At 43.0% G+C, this 26909-nt stretch overlaps 1 protein-coding gene across 3 annotated transcripts; it reads right to left on the bottom strand.

Annotated features, from left to right (window-relative positions):
- Window positions 1–575: 575 nt before the first annotated feature.
- On the bottom strand, window positions 576–25859 carry LOC123491218 (RNA-binding protein FUS-like). 3 transcript variants are annotated; one of them, XM_045221344.1, is made up of 15 exons: window positions 25570–25859; window positions 18720–18744; window positions 18275–18444; window positions 17875–18040; window positions 17460–17704; window positions 17185–17344; window positions 12654–12688; window positions 7553–7588; window positions 5553–5662; window positions 5085–5214; window positions 4683–4805; window positions 3745–3862; window positions 3542–3645; window positions 2988–3126; window positions 576–967 (listed from the first exon to the last, which is right to left on the bottom strand). In XM_045221344.1, exons 1-15 carry the CDS (start codon window positions 25580–25582, stop codon window positions 928–930), a joined length of 1614 nt encoding a protein of 537 aa, XP_045077279.1. In that variant the 5' UTR covers window positions 25583–25859; the 3' UTR covers window positions 576–927. The 3 variants fall into 3 exon arrangements, with proteins under 3 accessions (XP_045077279.1, XP_045077281.1, XP_045077280.1); XM_045221346.1 differs by having other exon boundaries at window positions 4701–4805; XM_045221345.1 differs by having other exon boundaries at window positions 17460–17701.
- Between the last annotated feature and the right edge of the window lie 1050 nt (window positions 25860–26909).

The following is a 26909-nucleotide window of genomic DNA, read 5'->3' as shown; positions in this document are numbered from 1 at the left end:
AATAATAATAATAATAATAATGGTGTCAAACATTCGCCTGGGCAAAGAAACTCTTAAGCATAAACTGAAGAATACTCAGAAGGGTTGCGTACCAAATGGCACCCTATTCTAGCTTAGTGGTTAAGAGCGTTGTGCCAGTAACCGAAAGGTCGCTGGTTCTAATCCCCGAGCCGACTAGGTGAAAAACCTGTCGATGTGCCCTTAAGCAAGGCACTTATCCCTAATTGCTCCTGTAAGTTGCTCTGGATAAAAAAATAGAATATATATTCTCTTTATAGTGTACTACTTTTGACCAGAGGCCTATAGTGGTAGTGCACTATAAAGGAAATATGGTGCCATTTGGGACACATCGAAGGTTGATAATTAAACCATCAAAGTGAGTGGTAGCTTCTTCCCCCTGCGGTGTTCTAGCTCCACATGACAACCCAGGTGGGACATTGGCTTACCACATACATGTTTGAGTGGTGTAAGATCTTGTGTATCAATTTACGACCAAAAATTTGAAATAATCCCTTCATCATTGTGCTGAGATATTATTCGATGCCTGAACCTCCACTCAAATCCAAAACAAAATGTTTGGTTTTATAAATACTTTAATCTTAAAACAAAAACATTAAGATTCCAAAACAACTCAAAAGACCGCAACAAAAAATGTCAATAGCTCTTCAAGAACAAATAAAACCAAGTTAACCAAACTTGAGGGAGTGGGGAATATGGGGAGTGTGCAAGAGTGTGTGTGTATGTGGGAGTCACGTCTGTCAAAACAGTCAAGAAACATGGTCAAAGTAACAACTTGTAACACTGTATAAAAGGAGGGTTTGGGAGGGAGTTGGGCAGGGAGGGGGTCCTAGAGGAAAGTAGGAGAGGAGAGGGTGTGGAGAGGAGGAGGAGGATGGAGAACTAGTCCCATCTTGGATTGGCTTTGGCCTAGTAGGGCCTGTCTCTGCGGTCCTGTCTGTGTTCACCCCTACAACAGAAAGATATTTGTCACATTGTTAAAAGGAGTTTAAAAAACCTGCAGTTAAAAAAAATAACAAAGGGGACCCCCGCCACTGTTTTGGTAAAAATCGAAGGGATGGGGCTGGAGAAATGTAATCACTCAAATTCACAGACAATGCTATGGCTACAAGGATATAATATCAACATTCTAGTTTTAACCATGTTTTGAGGCTATACTGTGCTTGTTTACAATTACATTGTTTTTATTTCTTTATTTAAGCAGGAGAACTCCAATTGAGACCAAGGTCTCTTTTGCAAGGCGGCCCTGCATTACAAAGCAGCAAGCAATACAAATTACACAATAAGGAGTTAGTGACACAACTACATCAATCAAGGCAGGAGCACAGGAAACAAAAATACAAAAACTATAAAAACACGCACATTCTTCTTGGAAGAGGTCATTTACCAAAGACACTAGTGCAGCGGTGTCAAACTCATTCCATGGAGGGCCTATTGTCTGCGGGTTTTTGGTTTTTCTTTTCAATTAAGACCTAGACAACCAGTTGAGGGGCGTCCTTTACTAATTAGTGACCTTAATTCATCAATCAAGTACAAGGGAGGAGCAAAAACCTGCAGACACTCAGCCCTCCATGGAATGAGTTTGACACGTGCACTAATGTGTCCAATTGTAGGGTATTCTGAAATGTGTTGTGTGTGAGATGCGTAAAAACAATGGAGTGGTGTGCACTTGATTGAGAGTCTGGTATTTGTATGTTGTGTATGGACCTGAGTGTTTGTACGCAAATACAAAAAGTATGTGGACACCTGCTCGTCGAACATCTCATTCCAAAATCACAGGCATTCATATGGAGTTGGTCACCCCTTTGCTGCTATAACAGCCTCCACTTCTGGGAAGGCTTTCCACTAGATGTTGGAATATTGGGGACTTGCTTACATTCAGCTATAGAGCATTAGGTGAGGTTGGGCGATTAGGCCTGGCTCGCAGCCGGCGTTCCAATTCATCTCAAAGGTGTTCGATGGGGTTGAGGTCAGGGCTCCGTGCAGGCCAATCAAGTTCTACCACACCAATCTCGACAAACCATTTCTGTATGGACCTCGCTTTGTGCACGGGGGCATTGTCATGCTAAAACGGGAAAAGGCCTTCCCCCAAACTGTTGCCACAAAGTTGGAAGAACAGAATCGTCAAGAATGTCATTGTATGCTGAGCGTTAAGATTTCCCTTCACTGGGACTAAGGGGCCTAGCGCAAACCATGAAAAACAGCCGCGGACATTATTCATCCTCCACCAAACTTTACAGTTGGCACTATGCATTGTGGCAGGTAGCATTCTCCTGGCATCCACCAAACCCATATTCGTCCGTCGGCCTGTCAGATGGTGAAGCGTGGTTCATCACTCCAGAGAATGCGTTTCCACTGCTCCAGAGTCCAATGGCGCAAGCTTTACACTACTCCAGCTGATGCTTGGCATTGCGCATGGTGATCTTAGGCTTGTGTGCGGCTGCTCGGCCATGGAAACCCATTTCATGAAGCTCCCGACTAACAGTTATTGTGCTGACGTTGCTTCCAGAGGCAGTTTGGAACTCGGTAGTGAGTGTTGCAACCGAGGACAGACGATTTTTACGCGCTATGCACTTCAGCACTCGGCGGTCCCGTTCTTTGAGCTTGTGTGGCCTACCACTTCGCAGCTGAGCTGTTGTTGCTCCTAGACGTTTCCACTTCACAATAACAGCACTTACAGTTGACCGGGGCAGCTCTAGCAGGGCAGAAATTTGACGAACTGACTTGTTGGAAAGGTGGCATCCTATGACGGTGCCACATTGAAAGTCACTGAGCTCTTCAGTAAGGCCATTCTACTGCCAATGTTAGACTATGGAGATTGCATGGCTGTGTGCTTGATTTTAGACCTGTCAGCAACAGGTGTGGCTGAAATAGCCGAATCCACTAATTTGAAGGGGTGTCCACATACTTTTGTATATATTAATAAATCATAGTGTGTGTACAATCTTGGGACACGTGCACCTTCTTACCTTCCATCCATCTTGCCCGGTCCGAATCCACCCCGGTCGCCTCCGCGTCCGCCTCGGAACCCACCTCTGTCACCCCCTCGGCCCCGGAATCCCCCGCGGTCAAAACCCCCACGACCCCCTCTGTCTCCACCGAAACCTCCTGACAGACAGAAATACAGAGAGATAGATAGATAGAGGGACAGAAAAAAAAAGGGGGAACATTTCATTAAAACAAGTTAACACAGAGCTACGGGCTGCATCCAGTTTCATTGTGCCCTTGGCCACTAGGCTAACATAGCCTAGTATAAAAGGCAGTTTACACCTCCTCCATTAGTCTTTGTTAGCACATAAGCAAATCATTATCTGTACACAGACTTCCTGTAGCCATTAAGCTGCTCCCTTTGTGTGAGCATGTATCAGTCGAGTTAACAACAAAGTTGCCACTGAGCAGTAGTCAGCCACTGAGCTAAAAAACTAGGCTAAAATGCTGGCCTAAAGGCTAAAATGCTAGACTAAAGACTAAAACATTAGGCTGAAGTCTAAAAGCCAGTGCAGAACATTGGTTTCAGCCTTACCGCCTCCATCCATAGGAGACATTCCACCTTCGGCCCCCTCTGGTTTGGAGGACTTGCACTGGTTACACTCGTTCCTCCACGAAAAGTTCAGGTTCCCACACACCCTGAAAGGAATGAGACAGAGAATCTCAGAAACACACCATGATAACTAGCGGCTCACCCCAATCCTCGCCCCCAAAATATACACCTCAGCCCTGACTTACGGGTTGGAACACTTCCAGTCTCCAGCTCTCTGCTGTCCTCCATTGCCATGGCCACCGTTGTCGCCAGAGAAACCACCACCACCTCTACCGCCTCCGAACCCGCCACGACCCATTGGCCCTACAGAGACAAAGGGTTAGAATATACAGGACAAGTACAATCATACTTAGCTCTCGAGAACCCAAGGTGGGTATACCCACCCCTTGAGTTCTCAACTGAAGGTACAGACCACAGCTGGGTCAATGAACTACAATCCCGACGCTCTGTTTTAACATTTAGAAACGTTATTAATCCTCGCTAGCGATACGGTTTTGGAAACCTTTGAAATGTAAGTTTCATATAAGCGAGAAAGAATCAAAAGATACACTTACTGTGCGCAGTTTAGCAAAGTTGCACCCGGCTGTTTTCACACACCACCTCGGCTGCGACACATCGTCTTACCTTGCGCTTGCATTTCCATTGCACCATTCCATTCCACTCCACATTTCCTGCTGGATCGCATGTGTTTCTCAAAATACAGCCGGGTGCAACTTTCCTAAATGTTCTCGCTTATATGAAAGTTCCAAATGTTTACAAAACTGCATTTAGAGCATTTGAGTAGCGTCTGAGAATTTCCCTCACAAGGCTAAAGGGGACATCCAATGTCTCAATGTAATGCAATTTGAGTCATGAATAAGGGCTAAATCATAGTGCACTCACTCATGCCCTCCTTCCCATGGGCTATACAAAATTATAGAGATACTTGGGCCCCTTTCCATTGGGGGGGTGAGGAGCAAGCAGTTTGCTGGAACAGTTCCGTTTCAATTCAATCAATTTAGGAAATGAACTATGAAATTCTAATTAAAGAATCGGAAAACCCTAAATGTATATCCAACGTGAACTGAAATGAAGTGGAATTGACTCCAACCCAATTGATCCAACCCTATAATGACCAACTCACCACCAAACTCTGCCTCACCTCCTCGGCCACCTCTCATGCCGCCACCCCCACCCCGGCCTACACCGAAGTCCGCCCTGCGGGTCGCAAAGGACACCTTGATGGGGTTCCCTTTGAAGTCCTTCCCTGCAATGGAGAAAACAATCGATTATAATATATTTACAAAACACAATTATGAAGGACAAGCGAAAATCAGTGACTACCTATTCTCCTCAGTGACTAAAAGATTCAACAAACCCATAAGAAAAATAAAATGCTCAGACTACGCTTAAAGAGAAATGCAGTGACCCACCACGCTACTATTTTCACTCATCCATTTCATGTTGTAAGTTTCAGTAAAATATTGTATTCCCCCCCCCCCAAAAAAAATGTCAACAGCAGTTTCTCCACAGGTAATCCCCTCACCATCAAACCAGTCGATGGCAGCTTTGGCAGAAGGGGGGTCGTCAAAGGACACGGTGGCCTCGCCCTTCAGCTTCCCTGTCTCTCTATCTGTATACAGGTTGATCATGGGCAGACCAGTCTTCTTATTGATCTGACAGATGGAGAAAGGGAGGTAGAGAGGGAGAATGTGACAAAGAGAGAAAGAGGGAGAATGGGAGAGTGAGAGAGAACGAGTAGGAAACGAGAGATTGAATGAGAAAAAAAGGCAACATTAAGATACAGAAGGAAAATGCATTAGTTGTAAGCATTGCACACAATGGCAGTAGCCTACCACTCAAAACATAGCCTGTAAGTAATCTACAGCAAAGCCTCAGGAAAGGATGCCACCCATGCACCAAAGTCAGGGAAGTGATGGGTGTGGCAGGTATAATTCAATGGAGGGAGGTGTTAAGAGAGTTAAATAAATAAATAAATAAGGTAGGTAGGTACCTTGATGATGCCGATCTGCTTGAAGAAGTCAGCCACAGAATCAACAGTGTAGCCGTCTCCCATGCCTTGCACGAAAATCGTGTTGTTGTCAGAGTTATCCTGATCTTCCACTGTAGGGAGGTGGTCAGGTCAGCATAGGGTTAATACACAGTGACAGTTACATTCATTCATTATGTAAGGTGGTTCTGATCTACAGTGGGGGAAAAAAAGTATTTAGTCAGCCACCAATTGTGCAAGTTCTCCCACTTAAAAAGATGAGAGAGGCCTGTAATTTTCATCATAGGTACACGTCAACTATGACAGACAAATTGAGGGAAAAAAAATCCAGAAAATCACATTGTAGGATTTTTAATGAATTTATTTGCAAATTATGGTGGAAAATAAGTATTTGGTCAATAACAAAAGTTTCTCAATACTTTGTTATATACCCTTTGTTGGCAATGACACAGGTCAAACGTTTTCTGTAAGTCTTCACAAGGTTTTCACACACTGTTGCTGGTATTTTGGCCCATTCCTCCATGCAGATCTCCTCTAGAGCAGTGATGTTTTGGGGCTGTCGCTGGGCAACACAGACTTTCAACTCCCTCCAAAGATTTTTTATGGGGTTGAGATCTGGAGACTGGCTAGGCCACTCCAGGACCTTGAAATGCTTCTTACGAAGCCACTCCTTCGTTGCCCGGGCGGTGTGTTTGGGATCATTGTCATGCTGAAAGACCCAGCCACGTTTCATCTTCAATGCCCTTGCTGATGGAAGGAGGTTTTCACTCAAAATCTCTCGATACATGACCCCATTCATTCTTTCCTTTACACGGATCAGTCGTCCTGGTCCCTTTGCAGAAAAACAGCCCCAAAGCATGATGTTTCCACCCCCATGCTTCACAGTAGGTATGGTGTTCTTTGGATGCAACTCAGCATTCTTTGTCCTCCAAACACGACGAGTTGAGTTTTTACCAAAAAAGTTCTATTTTGGTTTCATCTGACCATATGACATTCTCCCAATCCTCTTCTGGATCATCCAAATGCACTCTAGCAAACTTCAGACGGGCCTGGACATGTACTGGCTTAAGCAGGGGGACACGTCTGGCACTGTAGGATTTGAGTCCCTGGTGGCGTAGTGTGTTACTGATGGTAGGCTTTGTTACTTTGGTCCCAGCTCTCTGCAGGTCATTCACTAGGTCCCCCCGTGTGGTTCTGGGATTTTTGCTCACCGTTCTTGTGATCATTTTGACCCCACGGGGTGAGATCTTGCGTGGAGCCCCAGATCGAGGGAGATTATCAGTGGTCTTGTATGTCTTCCATTTCCTAATAATTGCTCCCACAGTTGATTTCTTCAAACCAAGCTGCTTACCTATTGCAGATTCAGTCTTCCCAGCCTGGTGCAGGTCTACAATTTTGTTTCTGGTGTCCTTTGACAGCTCTTTGGTCTTGGCCATAGTGGAGTTTGGAGTGTGACTGTTTGAGGTTGTGGACAGGTGTCTTTTATTCTGATAACAAGTTCAAACAGGTGCCATTAATACAGGTAACGAGTGGAGGACAGAGGAGCCTCTTAAAGAAGAAGTTACAGGTCTGTGAGAGCCAGAAATCTTGCTTGTTTGTAGGTGACCAAATACTTATTTTCCACCATAATTTGCAAATAAATTCATTAAAAATCCTACAATGTGATTTTCTCTCAATTTGTCTGTCATAGTTGACGTGTACCTATGATGAAAATTACAGGCCTCTCTCATCTTTTTAAGTGGGAGAACTTGCACAATTGGTGGCTGACTAAATACTTTTTTCCCCCACTGTATATCCCAGAAAATACAAATACTTATTAACATAATTAATATACACAATTTGCAGAGGTAGGAGCAGATCAGAAAAGCAGGATGCATACTTCTGCTGATCTAGATATCCCAGAGCAATATAGTGACACAAACTAATGAACTTAATAACATGATGGCAAGAAATGTAATCAGTTCTAATTGTAGCACTATCAACTGTCAGAGGTCCGTACTTACTGGAGCTGGGCCCACCAGGTCCCTGGTCTCTCGGTCCTTCAGGAAGAAAAAATACATATTGAAGTTTACGTTTTTTAAGTGGACACCGCTTGCGCTGCCACACATACTACTATTCTACAGTCCTACAACTTTTGCACATTCACAACTACGCATTCTTTCGATTCTCATATCCCTACAAAACCGCTCACACAAAACACACCGACTGGTATACCGTTCTACATGCCTTTTGTGTAGTGTGTACTTTTCCAACAGTCTTGAAGGAATTCCCACATATGCTGAGCACTTGTTGGCTGCATTTCCTTCACTCTGCGGTCCAACTCATCCCAAACCATCTCAATTGGGTTGAGGCCAGGTCATCTGATGCAGCACTCCATCAAATAGCCTGTACACAGCCTGGAGGTGTGGTGGGTCATTGTTCTGTTGAAAAACAAATGATTGTCCCACTAAGCCCAAACCAGATGGGATAGTGTATCGCTGCAGAATGCTGTGGTAGCCATGCTGGTTAAGTGTGCCTTGAATTCTAAATCAATCACAGACAGTGTCACCAGCAAAGCACCCCCACACCATAACACCTCCTCCATGCTTCACAGTGGGAACTACACATGCAGAGATCATCCGTTCACCTACACTGTGTCTCACAAAGACACAGTGGTTGGAACCAAAAATCTCCAATAGACTCCAGACCAAATAACTGATTTCCACCGCTCTAATGTCCATTGCTCGTGTTTCTTGGCCCAAGCAAGTCTCTTCTTCTTATTGGTGTCCTTTAGTAGTGGTTTCTTTGCAGCAATTCGACCATGAAGGCCTGATTCACGCAGTCTCCTCTGAACAGTTGATGTTGAGATGAGTCCGTTACTTGAACTCTGTGAAGCATTTATTTGGACTGCAATTTCTGAGGCTGGTAACTCTAATGAACTTATCCTCTGCAGCAGAGGCAACTCCGGGTCTTCCTTTCATGTGGCGGTCCTCATGAGAGCGAGTTTCATCATAGCGCTTGATGGTTTTTGCGACTGCACTTTGAATCTTTCAAAGTTCTTCACATTTTCCAGATTGACTGACTGTCATTTCTCTTTGCTTATTTGAGCTGTTCTTGCCATAATATGAACTTGGTCTTTTACCAAATAGGGATATCTTCTTCTTTTTTCCACTCCCTTTCACTACCTATCTGGGAGCAAATAGTTTTTTCCCTCATACATATTTCCCATTCTGTTCCCTTCCCTCCGATCGATGCCGTTACGTAACCAGAGTAAGGGTTAAAAGTATTTTCTTTAGATACATACTGTAAGATTACACAGGACAGGTGATGCATTAAATCTGTCTATGCTTGACTTTTGACTTCCATTGTCAAAAGAGGAATGACTAACATACAAACCACACTGGCTGTTGCATGCGCAAGCATTGCAAAATAAAATGTCCACATACATGTTATTCAATATTTTCGCAAGTGAACAAGTCTGTGTAGCCAAGCACTAAAATAGAACTTTGTTCTATTTGAGATGCTTCACGTGGTACAAGTTCCTTCCTTATTGGATATTAGGAAGATACAAACCCACGTCGACGCTTGAAAGACAAAAGAGGAGAGATTAATTAAAGATAAAAATGGAAACCTAGTTAGGTTTTTGTTATCTGTGGATGAACTGTCGGAGTAGAGAAACACACCATTTTGTATGACTCTGGGTCAAAATTCGACAACGAACCAGCTAAAAAAAGAGGACCATATGCATGTCAGATAAAATAACCCAATGTCCATGAATGTTTCATGCATGTTTCGACCTGCCCCCAAATTAATATGGTTCACAGTTGGTTTTGATATTTTAACCTGCATGTCATGATCGCATCTGGTGTGGATGGCGCCGGTGTAGTCAGCATGTAAGTCCAAGATGGTAACTAAAAAACCACCAGTACCATCATCAATACCACCATTGAACACTTTACCATCATCAGTACTTCCACCCATAATTTTTGAAGTGGACTGTCTGGGCAGTACACTTCGACAGCATTTAGAAATCAGAAGGTGCAGAGAGCCAAATTCCTCACACCAACAGTGAGAGTGAGCATAGCATTACAGAAGGAAAGGGAGAAACATGACCAAACACCCTACGTCAGTTGCTTTCCTTACAGTAACAGCCCTGAACATTAATCTGGGCACAACTCCTCTTTTGTCAAAATCTTCTCAAGCAAGTAGAAATACCTTATTTGACCTTTTGGGGGGAGGGGCCCAACATCCATTGTTGAGAGTCAATCAGCCAAGTAGACATATTCAAACTTTGACACCTAGAAAGACCTTCCGTCTCAACTCAAATCATCTTAGAGCCCAGTGACTCAAATTCAGAGGATTAAAGCAAGATAACTTCAAATCAACAGAGATTGAAGTTACTGTACAGCTCCCTCTGCTGCTAAGGATTTTGGAGTGCAGTAAACTCAATCCTACGCAGTACCAAACACGACAGTGACATTTCTGATATGGAATATACACACTGATTATTCTTACCTGTTGAGGTGACAACATGCAGTACATACATCATGTGCTACATAGCATATTGAGGTGTTATAGATGTATTACATAAGAAAAAAACAAGACAACTAAGATATATTATAATCCCAATAGCAGGTTTTTATCCAAGGCAACTTACTCTGGAGCTACATTAAAGCATGGAGTCAGTGTCATTTTGCCCGTGTCCTTAAGGTGCTACATACACACACACACACTCACAGAGAGCAATACAGTCAATTAAAATCAGCTCACATGGATGCAAAATCGAAATTTGAAAGGACTCATCATGAGTGCGTAAGTACAAGCACCCACAGTCTTCACAAAAATAACAATCAGACCCAAATAACAAAAGATAAAAGTTGAGTCATCGCTGAAAAGGGGTACGCCTCGAGGTTGCATATAGGAAAGGGAAAAATATAACAAAAAACGTATCATTTAACTAATTCCTTTGTAGCCCATTTAATACTTTTAATTTACAACAACTGAAAAAGCATCAAGTAAACAAAGAAAGCCAACCACAGAGTTTCTAAACTCAGAGGCGCAAGGTCGCAAGACTTCCGGGAAAGCAGGCGAAACAGACCAAGCAGCCAAGGCTGGGGTTTGAGAAAATTCTTCCTTATTTGTTAATTTTCTCGAAATCTAAAAGGCACAACCAGGATTAGAGCCAATGTCTTAAGTAATTGAACATGTTATTACTTCAACCTTGTGAAAGTGACAAACTGACACACTTTCATGTCAAAAACAACTTTATAAATCGAAAGGAGTGGATTCGGCTATTTCAGCCACAACCGTTGCTGACAGGTGTATAAGATCGAGCACACAGCCATGCAATCTCCATAAACTAACATTGGCAGTAGAATGACCTTACTGAAGAGCTCAGTGACTTTCAACGAGGCATCGTCATAGGATGCAACCGTGCCAACATTTCTGCCCTGCTAGAGTTGCCCCGGTCAAATATAAGTGCTGTTATTGTGAAGTGGAAACATCTATGAGCTACAAAGGCTCAGGCGCGAAGTGGTAGGCCACACAAGCTCACAGAACGAGACCGCCAGGCGCTGAAGCGCGTAAAAATAATCTGTCCTCAGTTGCAACACTCACTACAGAGTTCAAAACGTCAGCACAAAAACTGTGTCAGGAGCTTCATGAAATGGGTTTCCATGGCCTAGCAGCCGCACACAAGCCTAAGATCACCATGCGCAATGCCAAGCGTCGGCTGGAGTGGTGTAAAGCTCGCCGCCATTGGACTCTGGAGCAGTGGAAACGCGTTCTCTGGAGTGATGAATCACGCTTCACCATCTGGAAGTCCGACAGACAAATCTGGGTTTGGCGGATGCCAGGCGATCGCTACCTGCCCCAATGAATAGTGCCAACTGTAAAGTTTGGTGGAGGAGGAATAATGGTCTAGGGCTGTTATTCATTGTTTGGGCTAGGCCCCTAGTTAAGGGAAATCTTAAATGACATTCTAGACAATTCTGTGCTTCGAACTTTGTGGCAACAGTTTGGGGAAGGCCCTTTTCTGTTTCAGCAGGACAAACCCCCCGTGCACAAAGCGAGGTCCATACAGAAATGGTTTGTCGAGATCGGTGTGACAGAACTTGACTGGCCTGCACAGAGCCCTGACCTCAACCCCATTGAACACCTTTGGGATGAATTGGAACGGCGACTGCGAACCAGGCCTAATCGCCTAACATCAGTGGCCGACCTCACTAATGCTCTTGTGGATGAATGGAAGCAAGTCAGCGCAGCAATGTTCCAACATCTAGTGGAAAGCCTTCCCAGAAGAGTGGAGGCTGTTATAGCAGCAAAGGGGGGGACCAACTCCATATTAATGATTTTGGAATGAGATGTTCGACGAGCAGGTGTCCACATACACTACATGACCAAAAGTATGTCATGTTTCCACCAATGACAATAGGTTTCTACGGCTCTGACCCGAGCGTCAGCAGTAGAAAATAGAACCCATCGTATTTTTTCAGCTCGACGCTGGGGGGGGAAACGCAACGCCAGGAATGTGGCTGCTTCCATTTATTACAACGAGATAAATTATCCCGCCTCTCCAGCGTCAACGCAACGCTGAATGCCCCAATGTAGCTCCAGCCTTACAGTCATGCGTGCTTACGTTTATTGTATGGGTGTGGGCCCAGTGGGAATCGAACCACACAATCCTAGTGTTGCAAGCGCCATGCTCTATCAACTGAGCAAAATAGGACCAAAATATGTTGAAAGCAACCCATCTAATGAATAATAAAATACCTTAAATCCTAATTACGTTTGACTTTTCTATCATGACCCTTTTCCACCTCAATATGCTATGCTTTCTTTCTATTCTACCCATAACTCCTGAATGTTAGTTTTGTTTCTAAGATAAAATCAAGACCAATCTTTCCTAGTTGGTTAACTTTGTGTGATACTTCCCATATTGGTTGTTCTTCCGACATCAATTCCCTCTTCCCACGATCAAAAAACATCACAATATTTTTAATGTCCGGGGCCAGTATCCTTTTTGGGCCAATAATCTAAACCTTTTACATCTTGTTTCCCCCCCTCCCTTTAAGCATGACTCTTTAAACCCACCAAATCTCTTATTTAAAGAGTTTTGTCACTTACCACCAAACTTATTGAATCCTCCACGATCGCCCATTCTGATGAGGAGAGAAAGGCGACACGCATTGAAGGCTGGTGTGGACAGAGCCACATTTCTCTCTAGGGGGGGTTTCCACCCCCTTTTTACCCCATCCCCTCTTTACTCTCTTTCACTTCTCTCTTACTTTGTTCAACCCCTATCTCTTCATTGGAACCACCCTAGGATGTGTCCCTTCTCCTTGACAACTGAGGAGTCGGAGGTCAGTTTTGATGACCTTGTCTGTTTGGTACGCTAGTCCTCAGACCTTCGCATCTTGTTTGCAAGTGGGTTTTAATCCGAAGATCAAAACTGTCCACAGTCACTTCTCCTTGCTTTGTACAAGAGATCATTTAACACCCTGAAACCAACTCAGACCAAATGTTATTGTTTCCTGGAACTGCTGTGTCGTGTTGTACACTGTTTTATAACACTGCAAGAACAGCTGCGGAATCCAAGTAAACATAAATTAAGCACCTACAGAAAGGAGTTTTATGAAACCTTCCTTGATATTTTCTATATAGGTGACCGTCTTGAGACTTTGACATTGTCTTAACAACACACTTCCTATGTAGGTCTTTGACATCCTTTCTAACTGATCAGTCAGTGTGTCCATGTTGCACTTGCAACTCTTATTCTTTAACCCCTGCCTATAGTCTTCTCAGTGAATTTCTCCTGCCTGTCCTTCCTTCTTTCTACCATTCCCCCTTTCCTCAAGAGAAAAAACAAAATGAAAAACAGAAGCACACCATGGAGAGGTGAGAGCCTAGGAGGAGATTCAGAGATTTATTAAAGCATCATATCACACAGTAAAAGGGTGGGTGGGAAAGTGGTGTTATAGAGGTGAAGAGGAGGGTGGAGTGGGGGGGTGGCAAGGTCATGTGGTGTGTTTGTGTGTGGACAGTGTCAGTGTGCACATAAAAAGTTTGCCAGTAAGACCCTTCAAATAGTTCACTAAGATAAATAAATCATCACACGGCTGCCAATGTAAGCAGAGGATAACTCTTGATGAAATGTGATAATGACTACAGTGCTTTAGCTAAGCAAAACAGGGGTGGATGAGTGCCAGAAATTAAAATGTGTTTCTTTGTTTTCTGGATCTTTCAAAGTCACTCAAGGCCCTTCAGGGATTTCATTTCTGCCATGGCAAGATGAGCATAAAAAAAAAGCCTGCTATATTGCATAATAAATTTAGTAGATGGGAAGAAAACAAAGAAAAAGTTCAAGGCTACTAGGTCTGATTAGTGAGCGATAGACAAGGCAGTTTGAATAGACACACAACAGAGACCTGTAAGGATTTGGTTTTGCGTTGTCACATAACGACTCCGGGATGCTGACCTTCTAGGCAGAGTTGCAAAGAAAAAACCATATCTCAGACTGCCCATCTTTTCTTTTTATTGGCCAGTCTGAGATATGGCTTTTTCCTCTGCCTAGAAGGTCAGCATCCCGGAGTTGCCTCTTCACTGTTGACGTTGAGACTGGTGTTTTGCGGGTACTATTTAATGAAGCTGCCAGTTGATGACCTGTGAGGCGTCCGTTTCTCAAACTAGACACTAATGTATTTGTCCTCTTGCTCAGTTGTGCACCGGGGCCTCCCTGGTTAGAGCCAGTTTGCGCTGTTCTGTGACGGGAGTAGTACACAGCGTTGTACGAGATCTTCAGTTTCTTGGCAATTTCTCGCATGGAATAGCCTTAATTTCTCAGAACAAGAATAGACTGACGAGTTTCAGAAGAAAGTTATTTGTTTCTGGCCATTTTGAGCATATAATCGAACCCACAATTGCTGATGCTCCAGATACTCAACTAGTCTCAAGAAGGCCAGTTTTATTGCTTCTTTAAATCAGCACAACAGTTTTCAGCTGTGCTAACATAATTGCAAAAGGGTTTTCTAATGATCAATTAGCCTTTTAAAATGATAAACTTGGATTAGCAAACACAATGTGCCATTGGAACACAGGACTGATGGTTGCTGATAATGGGCCTCTGTATGCCTATGTAGATATTCACATTTTTTAAATCAGCCGTTTCCAGCTACAATAGCCATTTACAACATTAACAATGTCTACACTGTATTTCTGATCAATTTGATGTTATTTTAATAGACAAAATAATTGCTTTTCTTTCGAAAACAAGGACATTTCTAAGTGACCCCAAACTTTTGAACGGTAGTGTATATTTGCCCCCATCTCAGTGAACTAAACCATTGCGGAGACTAAAAGCCAACTGATGCTTGATCTGAAAATGTGGTCGGAGGCTCCATATGGAGGGTGTGACGCAATTGCGGAGCCTCCAGAGGTATGCAGAAGCCAAATCAAGCTCCTTACTGCATTGCCATGCGCCTCCCAAATGTTGTAACAATGCGGAGGGCTCTGTATAACTCCGAATTGAGATGATTGGTTGACGGTAGGTGGAGGCAGTACATCCTGTAGAAAACACAAACTCACTTCCTTGACAACAGCTCTGCACTGCTCCACGAAACGCAAGAAGTATGAATGCCCTGACTTCTGCTGAGGCCGTATCACCGTAAATGCTGCATGGTCAATGCAGACATCGGAACCATGCGCCAATTTGTGCACATTCATTGTTTCATAACTTCATTGTGTGAATTGTTTGTATTTGATTGTTAGTGTATATCAATTCCCAATTACATATATCACCAGTAGTACATTTACCGTTAATTCCTAATCTACAATGTTTGTTACTTTGGTTCCGGTAATTTCTGTTAATGCATTCAATATTAGGCTATTATTCCAGTCTTCCCATTATCATTGTCACAGTGGACACATTGTTTGCAGAGTGCACAACCTATGTTACACCTATGTGAGAAACAAGTTTTGGTTTATTTCATTCCATTTACGAGTTTTGTCAATTTAGACATTGTCTTTTGTTTGGAGCGCTCCTGTCAATGTTGAGTAAGGACGCGCACGCACAGAAGTAGTCCTATAGGCTACCTGGCCTGCGCGTAAATGTAGGCATAAAAAATTTGCCCATTTGGGGATCTGATAGCATTTCTGATTGGCTTAACGCACCACCACTAATGACCTGTGGAGCTTCTCAAAGTAATGTTTTCTTCACCTCAAACAGTAACAAACAAAGCCTGTTTTTATATCCATTGAGAATTACAATAGCTCCTCAATGTATTTGAAAAACCTTTCCTTTCAATAACCACTCAGAGTGAAAAGGGAAAAATATCATGCTCGGATCCAGTCGAAACGTCATAAAATAGGCCTACCCGATTATTTCTTATCAGTGCTTGACTTGGACTGAAATAGGTTCCGGTACTCATTTTGGGTACTGGTACTGTTTATATTTTAGGTGCAGGAGCTCCACAATACTTTTGAGCTAATATTCTATAAGAGGAACAGGAGCTCAAGCAGTAGAACATTTGAGGTGCCTGTACTCAGCTCCGGTGAGCTCCTGCCCAAGTCAACCACTGCTTCTTATTCCTTGCACAAATAGCCTACAGCTATGTCTGTCCCGAGCTCACTGGTGCGGGAAACTGAGCGCCCAGAATATTTTATACAATGTCGCAAATTCGCTAGCGCAGGCTTCAGACCTGACCCAAGTTAATAGTTGATACAATGTTTCAAGTACGTTGCAGACAGGTCATGTGTAGCCAATGTGATTTATAGGATATTAATTTTTTTATCCAGATATTTTCTACCTGAAGGCTGTAATGTTTTTATTGGTTGGCTTGATGTAGGCCATTTTTGCATAGTTGGCAATGGCAATAGAAGTTACTTTTTAGGTTTGTATCATTTCATTTAGATAGAATTTTGATTAACCACATAAATGATTTTAAGATATGAAGACGTTATTATAAATTAAATGAAACAGTTTCACGAAAATGTGCATATGAAAACCATAACTGGCACGCAGATCGGTAGAAATGGTAAGATAAATTGGCATTCCACATGAAAGGTTGCCTACTACCGGCAACTTCAGGAGCAAAATGGCAGAATCTGTGAAAGCCAGCAGGAGCGGGTGGAGAATAGATGGGTCAGGTTAAGGTGTTTTTCTTCTGGTTATCTAGATCTGGCTTCCGCGAGGCATTTGTCTTATTTCATCAAACAGTGAGCTCAATGCGTATAGTTGATTTTATTAAAACACATTTATTGACAACCATGTCTATTTATGGAAAAATAAGTTTAAAGATTTTGACCAATCGATTGAACAGACAACTTTCAGTCTACCAAGATTTTTTTTTTTTGGTCGGGGACAGCCCTAATACTCTCCCAAGTAATGGAATACTAGCATCTGTTCAGATATTCAAATAATTATGCCCTTCCCTATCTTGTAATAGCCCAAACACAGACACTTTGTATTGAGTATCAACCCCCTACACAGGTGTTTACTTGACTGATGTGTGGATGTATCCAAACATAGATACAAGAGTTGAGTGTGTGTATGTCCTTTTGTTTTGTGGTGAGTCCAGGTAAATGTTATGGGGGACTGATGCAAGACGTCTAAGTGAATACTGTGTGTGTGTGTGGAGGAGCAGAGCTATTGAGTCCTTACCCCATGCCGCCTGTGCCTCTATGTCCGCCACCTCGGTCGAATCCCCGGTCACCATCCCCGCGACCTCTTAAGCCGCCTCCCCTTTCTCCACGGCCTCCACTATCTCCGTAGCCTCCGTCCGAGCCACCTCCTCCCATTGGTGGAGAGATGCCTCTGTATCCTGTGGGGTAGTAGATGGAGGAGGTTGAGATTCTAGGTGGGTGCTCAAAAATAGAAGGGTGGGTGCATTTGAATGAACGTCAACTGGACCTCTAATATCAGAGGGGATTCCTTACCTCCACCCTCCTGGCTGTACTTGGTCTGCTGGCCGTAGCTCTGGGGTGGGGGTGAGCTGTAGCTGGGGGCCTGGCTGTAGGGAGCCCCCCCGGGCTGCTGCTGGCCTCCGCAAGCCCCACTCTGTCCACCGCCACTGCCCCCGTAGCCACCTCCACCTCCGCTCTGGCTCCCGTAGCTGCCCCCACCCCCACTCTGCGGTGGCTGCTGCCCGTAGCTAGAGGGCTGGGAGTTGTTGCCATAGCTACTGTGGAAAAGGGACAAAAAAGGAGCAATGTTATTTTAAGCCCAGCTGCTTTAAAATTTTAGGAACACTAAGAATATGCATATGCATCAACATTTCATGGTTTACCAACACATTTTGTATTGTCATCCCACAATGCAGAACTTCACAAACAGTCTTCCATAGTCTCTCACCTGGTAGAAGACTGTGCAGCAGCAGACTGCTGTTGTCCATATCCAGAGTAGGACGACTGCTGGTTGTAGCCGCTCTGTGGTGGCTGACTACTACTACTACTACTGTTGTAGCCCCCAGAGCTGTAGGACTGACCGCCCTGGGATGGAGGCTGAGAAGCACGTCCTCCTGAAGGAAGGTCACAGCAAGGGAGAGAGAGAGGGGACGTGAGGTGGATATGCATCTGCAGACATAAGCTACCAAGCACCAATTATGGAAGCAAAAAAACAGTTTGTCAATAAATAGCTCCATCGCTAGATAAGACAACAGGAGACAATGCTTAGAGACCAGACTACATGAGGAACACAATGCCTATAGCTGCACGATGAATGAATATGTATTATGGTGCAGTTGGTCACGTACCTGACTGCGACTGGCCGTAGTTAGAGCCGTAGCCTCCCTGGCCATAGGAGGCAGAGTTGCCCTCAGAGCTCTGGTTGTAGCCGCAGCTTCCACCGCTGCCGTAGCCCTGCTGGGTGGACGATTGACTGTAGCCACTCTGGCTGGCCTGGCCACCACTATAGGACCCATAGCTGAAAGCAGCAAACACAGATATTATATGGAGTGACAACATGCACATACAATCTCATCTCAATATAAGAAATGTGTCACTTCAAAACTGGGGTGACAAGTAATTTTAGTGAGAAACTGAACTTATATAGGACTTCACATCTTGATCAAGCTTGCAGAAAATAATGTAGGCTGTGCTTAGCCAGAGCCATGTATTTAACTTTAGGTGGAGTTTAGCAATCTGGGATAAAGTTAACATCCACTAATAAGACGATACCACACACATATTTTGACTCACCCCTGGGCTGCAGTCGGAGGGTAATCTGAGGAATAAGAAAAGGATGTGATCAGTAGAGGTAGCCTAATAGTATGGGGTCCATCCACTCTGCCTAGCGGGTGGAAACGAGCTTTGGTGTTGAAATTTCACTTAACGTTATAAAACACATTTTACCAAGACAAATATGATTTTTCATGTTCCGAATCGTTCAGTGGGGTCTCTCTCGAACATATCATTAACACTATATCCAAAAAGTAGGATTTCGTAACCTAATACATAATTGACAGAGCGGTGCTGCTTTTCTCGCAGTAACTTGAGGATTTTACATGTTGTGGTCGTTTCTGCGGGTCGTAAAAAGCTAAATAAGCATGACACGAACTGAATTAAATGTAAAAGGCTTTGAAAATAAAAAGGTTTGCGGTACGCGCAGTGCTCCGTTTGTGAAAAATCTTCAAAAAACAGGAATTACACATTAATATGAAAATCGTATACTAAAATATGAAAATACTACGTCATGTCTCAAAATCGATATCTATCTTACCTTTATATTGTTTTATGTCCTCCGGATTCGGATATGTGAATTCTCATCTAAGAGCTTTTGACCCAAGAGTAATGCAGTGTAATCACTGTAAAGCTTTTGGGCATGTGGAAAGTGTCTGCGGAAGGGAAAAGATATCCATGTTGTGGTGGAGATAATCTAATGTGTTGTAGAAGTGAGGAGAATGTGAAGTGTTGCAATTGTGGTGGGAACCATGAAGCGACGTCTTTGGACTGCCCGACGAGGGTGAAGGAGGATGAGGTGGCTAGAGTCAGGGCATCTCATATGCAGCCAGGGTTTTTTCTGGATCAAAATGGGGCTTAAGTGGTGGGTGTGACAGGGCCATGGGTGTGGCCAATTGTGTGGTCACAGACCTGAAGTTAGGCCTTCCTGTTGGCTACAGTGAAAATGTTGCGGTTTTAAAAGCTGATATCCTGCAATTCTATACATTTTGCCATGTGGAGGAAATACAACTATGCAATTTCAAAGCAAATTTCCTGCAATTCTCACATTTTGCCATGAGGGTGAGTGAAAAATTAGAAGTTTTGAAGCTAATTTCCTGCAATTCTACAGATCTTGCCATGGGGCTTAGAGAACATTTTCAGTTTTAAAGCGAGTTTCCTGCAATTCTAAACATTTTGCCATGGCTTATGCTATCTGAGTGACTTAAACATTATACCAAAATCAAATGGGGGCCCCATGCCATGACAAAAATACTTCTGAATGAATCATTAGGAGTTTTAGATTCTCCCTGACTGTCTAGCTTTTATTTTTGGTTAGTTCTCAAAGATGATTTATTTAAAAAATATATACAGTGCATTCAGAAAGTATTCAGATCCCTTTACTTCTTCCACTTTGTTACCTTACAGCCTTATTCTAAAATGGATTAAATTATTTTTTTCCCCCTCGTCAATCTACACACAATGCCCCATAATGACAAAGCAAAAACAGGTATAGACATTTTTGCAAATGTATTTAAAAGAAACAGAAATATTACATTTACATAAGTATTCAGACCCTTTACTCAGTACTTTGTTGAAGCACCTTTGGCAGCGATTACAGCCGAGTCTTCTTGGGTATGACACTACAAGCTTGGCACACCTGTATTTGGGGAGTTTCTCCCATTCTTCTCTGCAGATCCTCTCAAGCTCTGTCAGGTTGGATGGGGAGCGTCGCTGCACAGCTATTTTCAGGTCTCTCCAGAGATGTTAGATCGGGTTCATGTCCGGCCTCTGGCTGGGCCACTCAAGGACATTCAGAGACTTGACCCGAAGCCGCTCCTGCGTTGTCTTGGCTGGGGGCTTAAGGTCGTTGTCCTGTTGGAAGGTGAACCGTCACCCCAGTCTGAGGAACTGAGTGCTCTGGAGCAGGTTTTCATCAAGGGTTTTCTCTGTACTTTGCTCCGTTAATCTTTCCCTCGATCCTGACTAGTCTCCCAGTCCCTGTCGCTGAAAAACATCACACCAGCATGATGCTGCCACCACCATGCTTCACCGTAGGGATGGTGCCAGGTTTCCTCCAGACGTGACCCTTGGCATTTAGGCCAAAGAGTTCAATCTTGGTTTCATCAGACCAGATAATCTTGTTTCTCATGGTCTGAGAGTCCTTTAGGTGCCTTTTGGCTAACTCCAAGCGGGCTGTCATGTGCCTTTTACTGAGGAGTGGCTTCCGTCTGGCTACTCTACCATAAAGGCCTGATTGGTGGAGTGCTGCAGAGATGGTTGTCCTTCTGGAAGGTTCTCCCATCTCCACAGAGGAACTCTGGAGCTCTGTCAGAGTGACCATCGGGTTCTTGGTCACCTCCCTGACCAAGGCCCTTCTCCCCCGATTGCTCAGTTTGGCTGGGCAGCCAGCTCTAGGAAGAGTCTTGGTGGTTCCAAACTTCTTCAATTTAAGAATGATGGAGGCCACTGTGTTCTTGGGGACCTTCAATGCTACAGACATTTTTTGGTACCCTTCCCCAGATCTGTGCCTCGACACAATCCTGTCTCGGAGCTCTACGGACAATTCCTTCGACCTCATGGCTTGGTTTTTGCTCTGACATGCACTGTCAACTGTGGGACCTTATATAGACAGGTGTGTACCTTTCCAAATCATGTCCAATCAATATAATTTATCACAGGTGGACTCCAATCAAGGTGTAGAAACATCTCAAGGATGATCAATGGAAACAGGATGCGTTTGAGCTCAATTTCGACTCTCATAGCAAAGGGTCTGAATACTTATGTAAATAAGGTATGTTTTTTATTTTTAATACATTTGCAAAATGTTCTAAAAACCTGTTTTTTTCACTTTGTCATTATGGGGTGTAGATTGATGAGGATTTTTATGTATTTAATCCATTTTAGAATAAGTTTGTAACGTAACAAAATTTGGAAAAAGTGAAGGGGCCTGAACACTTTCCGAATGCACTCTATTTAATGTATTCATTGAATGGTGACACCAGCCCTTCGGAAAATACATTTAAATTGTGTTTTACTGCGATTTTGTTCCACCCTGCTCCATGTATTCAATGTATTCCATTTAAAATGTGGCATCCAGTGCGGCTTAATGCCACGTTCAAAACCAATGGGAACTCTGAAAAAAACGAGCTCCGACTGGGAAATAAATCGATTTCAGTGGTCATCCAACTCAGAATCTCAGGCCTCTTTCGAGAGCTTAACTTTTTTACCTGAAGATCACCTGATTTGACCATGTATTTTTCCGAATTCCCAGTGGTTTTGAATGCAGCATTTCTTCCAGGCTATCCCTTCTCTGTATGTTCCTAGGAGCTAGCTATTTGTTCCCTAAAAGCAGGGGTGAAAGTAAGGCGGTATGGCGTCCCTGCAAAATAAATAGTGGGGGTATGCCGTACTGGTAAAACGTAAGCCTATCACAATTAATAGAAACGATAGGCTATTAAAAAATAATTTAACACTAATGCATGTCAGCCGCGTGAAAAATGTATGAATTGACTGGAAACTGGGGGGTATACACTCCCCAAATTGCATTGTGGTTCAATGAGAACACTTACATTTTGTCAAGGCGGAGATGAGTGGCCGAGACGTGCACCAGACACACAGAGATGAGTGGCCGAGACGTGCACCAGACACACAGAGATGAGTGGCCGAGACCGAAGCGCATGCAGACAACAGTTGATGGATAAATTCAGGCTACAAGTGTAGGCCTAATGACAATAGCAGAATGTCATTACAATACACGTTGGTGTCCCTTTCCATTCATCAAATTGCAGGTAAATTGAATTAAATAGCCAAAATGATATAGTCTAAGTAGCTTACTCCTGTCTATACAGAAATAAATACAATCATTGAAAATAGGCTACTACACCAGAAAGCATGATTTGGCGGCAGAGGATCATTAGCTTCTTTTTTTTTTTTTGCTGTGGATTGTTTTAAATCGCATAGCCTAAAGTTGGAAGGGCCCGCAATTAGGGCAGCGCGCCAGGCAAATACCAAATAGGACTAGATGATTGTTGAGTTGCGACTGTCATTGAAAAGCAGAGAGCCAGGCATATCGCAATATTTAAAAATACAATCACGGAAAAACAGTTTGGAAAGCAAATGGCTATTGCTGTAAAGAGATTACAATGAAAAGAATCCAAATCTGTCTTTTAGTCATCAAAATTCTAAACTTAATTGAGCGAACAGTAGCCTAGTATCTTATTGGCACCAGCGGAGAACATCGGCCATATCCCCGGTGAGTGTGCATATTCTTTATCATTGGGTCAGTGCCACTTTTGTTTGTTTTTGGACAATAATTTCCTCCTCCAGGTTAGATGGACGTCATATTGTATTTGTGTCTCCCCTTTTCGTATGCCGATTATATGGATCAGACAACATTTTTATTGATCTGTTTGTCAGTGTCAGCAGAGTAGGTTAACCTGTAATTTTTTTAGTATTAAAAAAAGATTCTACTGATGTCTCCATTCATATAAAGTGTAGTAGAATTGCATGAAATGTGTTTATAAAAAGGCCAACAAGAAACTTCTCATAGGCCTATAGCCTGCGCTGCATTTTAGTATTTTTGCGAACAGTGATTGAGTTATATTACTAGCCTAAATTATGACTATCCAATCTAATCATCACATTAGCAATAGTAGGCTATCTTACATAAGTCTGTGAATGCGAGGATGCATGGAGTGCTTTATTATAAGGGTCCATGTTTATGGTGAAAATTACCTTCGCACCGCCTATGTTAAAAGGTATTGCATGTTAAAAGTGATATGACAAATATTTACGAGGCCCACAGACATCATATACAGTGCATTTGGAAAGTATTCAGACCCGTTCCCTTTTTCCACATTTTGTTACGTTACAGCCTTATTCTAAAATGAATTAAATAAAAATCCTCAATCTACGCACAATACCCAATAAATGAAAAAGCGAAAAGAAGTTTAGAAATGTTGGCAAATCTATTAAAAATAAAAAACAGAAATATCTTATTTACCAAAGTATTCAGACCCTTTGCTATGAGACTCGAAATTTAGCTCAGGTGCATCCTGTTTAGATTGATAATCCTTGAGATGTTTCTACAACTTAATTGGAGTCCACCTGTGGTAAATTCAATTGATTGGACATGATTTGGAAAGGCACACACCTGTCTATATAAGGTCCCACAGTTGACAGTACATGTCAGAGCAAAAACCAAGCCATGAGGTCCAAGGAATTGTCCGTAGAGCGCCGAGATAGGATTGTGTCGAGGCACAGATCTGGGGAAGGGTACCAAAACATTTCTGCAGCATTGAAGGTCCCCAACACAGTGGCTTCCATCATTCTTAAATGGAAGAAGTTTGGAACCACCAAGACTCTTCCTAGAGCTGGCCGCCCGGCCAAACTGAGCAATCGGGGGAGAAGGGCCTTGGTAAAGGAGGTGACCAAGAACCTGATGGTCACTCTGACAGAGCTCCAGAGTTCCTCTGTGGAGATGGGAGAACCTTCCAGAAGGACAACCATCTCTGCAGCACTCCACCAATCAAGCCTTTATGGTAGAGTGGCCAGACAGAAGCCACTCCTCAGTAAAAGGCACATGACAGCCCGCTTGGAGTTTTCCAAAAGGCACCTAAAGGACTCTCAGACCATGAGAAACACGATTCTCTGGTCTGATGCAACCAAGATTGAACTCTTTGGCCTGAATGCCAAGCATCACGTCTGGAGGAAACCTGGCACCATCCCTACGGTGAAGCATGGTGGTGCAGCATCATGCTGTAGGGATGTTTTTTAGTGGCAGGGACTGAGAGACTAGTCAGAATCGAAGGAAAGATGAACGGAGCAAAGTACAGAGAGATGCTTGATGAAAACCTGCTCCAGAGTGCTCAGGACCTCGGACTGGAGCGAAGGTTCACCTTCCAACAGGACAACGACCCTAAGCACACAGCCATGACAACGCAGGAGTGGCTTCGGGACTAATTGTCCTTGAGTGGCCCAGCCAGAGCCCAGACTTGAACATGATCTAACATCTCTGGAGATACCTGAAAATAGCTGTGCCGCGACGCTCCCCATCCAACCTGACAGAGCGGATCTGCAGAGAAGAATGGGAGAAACTCCTCAAATACAGGTGTGCCAAGCTTGTAACCTCATACCCAAGAAGACTCGAGGCTGTAATCGCTGCCAAAGGTGCTTCAACAAAGTACTGAGTAAAGGGTCTGAATACTTATGTAAATGTGATTTGCATTATGGGGTATTGTGTGTAGATTGAGGGGCATAAACTATTTAATCAATTTTAGAATAAGGCTGTAACGTAACAAAATGTGGAAAAGTCAAGGGGTCTGAATACTTTCCGAATGCACTGTATGAAATGAATAGGGCTTCTATATGTAAGTCTATGATTACACCCCTAGGCTATACAACAAAATGCGTGCGCGCACTTTGTGTCCCGTACCGATAACAAATTAAATCTACTTTCACCCCTGCCAAAAAGTAATCGTATTCCGACCATTCAGAATATGTTAGATAAGCGACCAAGTTAATAAAATGACCTCTACAAAACTAGGTCAGTAGGTAGCACAGATCGGTCTCTTTGCTTGGTTCAGTTGGTTGTTGTAACGCGTTAGCTAGCTAAACAAAATGGTGGTTGTCGAAAATCTAACTATCTAGCAGTCTTTGCTTTGGCTAGCTAACTTTTGTTTGACTTGACAAGTTAACTTGCCAACAATTGTACATTTTAAAATGTTTCCTTTGCTAGCTAGCTATCTAAAACAAAATATGTATATAACGTTACACAGTTAGCTGACTGACGTTAGCTTGCAAGCTAGCTACTTTTCATCTGACGTTAGCTAGCGTCTTGTTTTTAATGGCCATTTCAGATATAACGTTGTCTTGTCCAATGTATTCTTACCATTCGACGCCATCTCCTCGTTTAAAACCTTCGAGTCTGAGTTCAAACTTGTCAGATGTTGATTCGTTAGCCTTTTCTTCAACACAGCAGGTCGCAACCGTTCTCTCAGCCTCCAGTCATATGCCGCATTCACGTACTATTCGGAAATAAGAAACTCGGGAATGTCAGACTTGCTAACTGGTTGGTTGTAGTTATACACGTTCTGCGTTCAACTATTTATTTAGTCGGAAATGTCCGAGTTAGTACATAAACGCAGCAATATTGCACTAGTCATATGTCAGATGACGACTCCATCATGACGTAATATAAGCGTCATCAATGACCACATTTATCCATAGCCCAAGGTTTGTCTGATTTAATTCTCACATATCAATGAAGCAAGAAATTAGGATTTCCATCTGCTCAGGAGTCCATGTGTCAAATACTTGAGGTGCCACAAAAGTAGACAGTTGGGAAAAACACATTTTTATAGAACACTAATTATATTAAACACATTTTCTCCTTTATTTGAAAAGGTCCAGAATCATGAAACTTCTTTTATGTGGTGAAAAAAAAGTTCAAGGCAATATGTGTATGCTATGGATTTGGTAACAAGGAAAAATCATTTACACACTCAAAAGACTCACACAATCACAGACAGCCACCATGTAACATACAAAATATTTCAGTCGAGATGAGCAGGCCCATAGCTGTGGTGGGGCATAATAGGGTGTTTTTCTTGAGTCATGCACATTGCTGAATGGAGGGGTGTCAAAGGATCCCCAGGAGTTAGAAATTATCTCAGTCAAAACAAACAAGTTTTACACATCCAGATAAAAATAAATTCTCACATTATGTTTCAGGTGGATTTTCAGTGTGTCGGTCAAGTCTAATTGCCATTTTAGGTATTGGCCTTTTAGTTATTGTTTGTCAGGCATGTTTAAACAGGTATTGTAGTTTAACAATACCAACATTTAGGCTATTGGCACTGAACCAGAACATGGAGAGCTTCTTAATGGCTTCTTCATGTAATCATTTTCATATTATGAGCTGTTTGACACAATAATGACACAGTAGACTATGGAAGGCTAAATTACATACTACTTCAAACATTTAATGTTTTATACATAGTTTCACTTATTCCTATATGGTGTGCATCTTGTTTATATCAATTTGGATGTTTAGTGCTTGTACAGGTGATTTTTATGGTTGTCAAACACTGTTGTATCCACATACACTAGACTTCAGACATCTACATATTTACTGCATCTTTGCAGGTTTCTGTAGGCTGGGATGTTTTGCCAGAGTTAAGTTGTGTCAATTCAAATCTGGTATAGGAACAAAAAGAGGTCAATACACGT

The sequence above is a fragment of the Coregonus clupeaformis genome, chromosome 7 (genome assembly GCF_020615455.1).
Source record: "Coregonus clupeaformis isolate EN_2021a chromosome 7, ASM2061545v1, whole genome shotgun sequence".
NCBI lineage: Eukaryota > Metazoa > Chordata > Actinopteri > Salmoniformes > Salmonidae > Coregonus > Coregonus clupeaformis.
The sequence above is the reverse complement of the archived record's forward strand: the minus strand, read 5'-3'. Positions and strand labels throughout refer to the sequence as shown.

Coding starts and splice junctions, on each gene's coding strand:
- LOC123491218 (XM_045221344.1), bottom strand. Junction 17,705..17,874: donor GCTGCACAGTCTTCTACCAG/GTGAGAGACTAT, acceptor CCTTTTCCACAG/TAGCTATGGCAACAACTCCC. Junction 5,663..7,552: donor ACCTGGTGGGCCCAGCTCCA/GTAAGTACGGAC, acceptor ACCTCCCTACAG/TGGAAGATCAGGATAACTCT.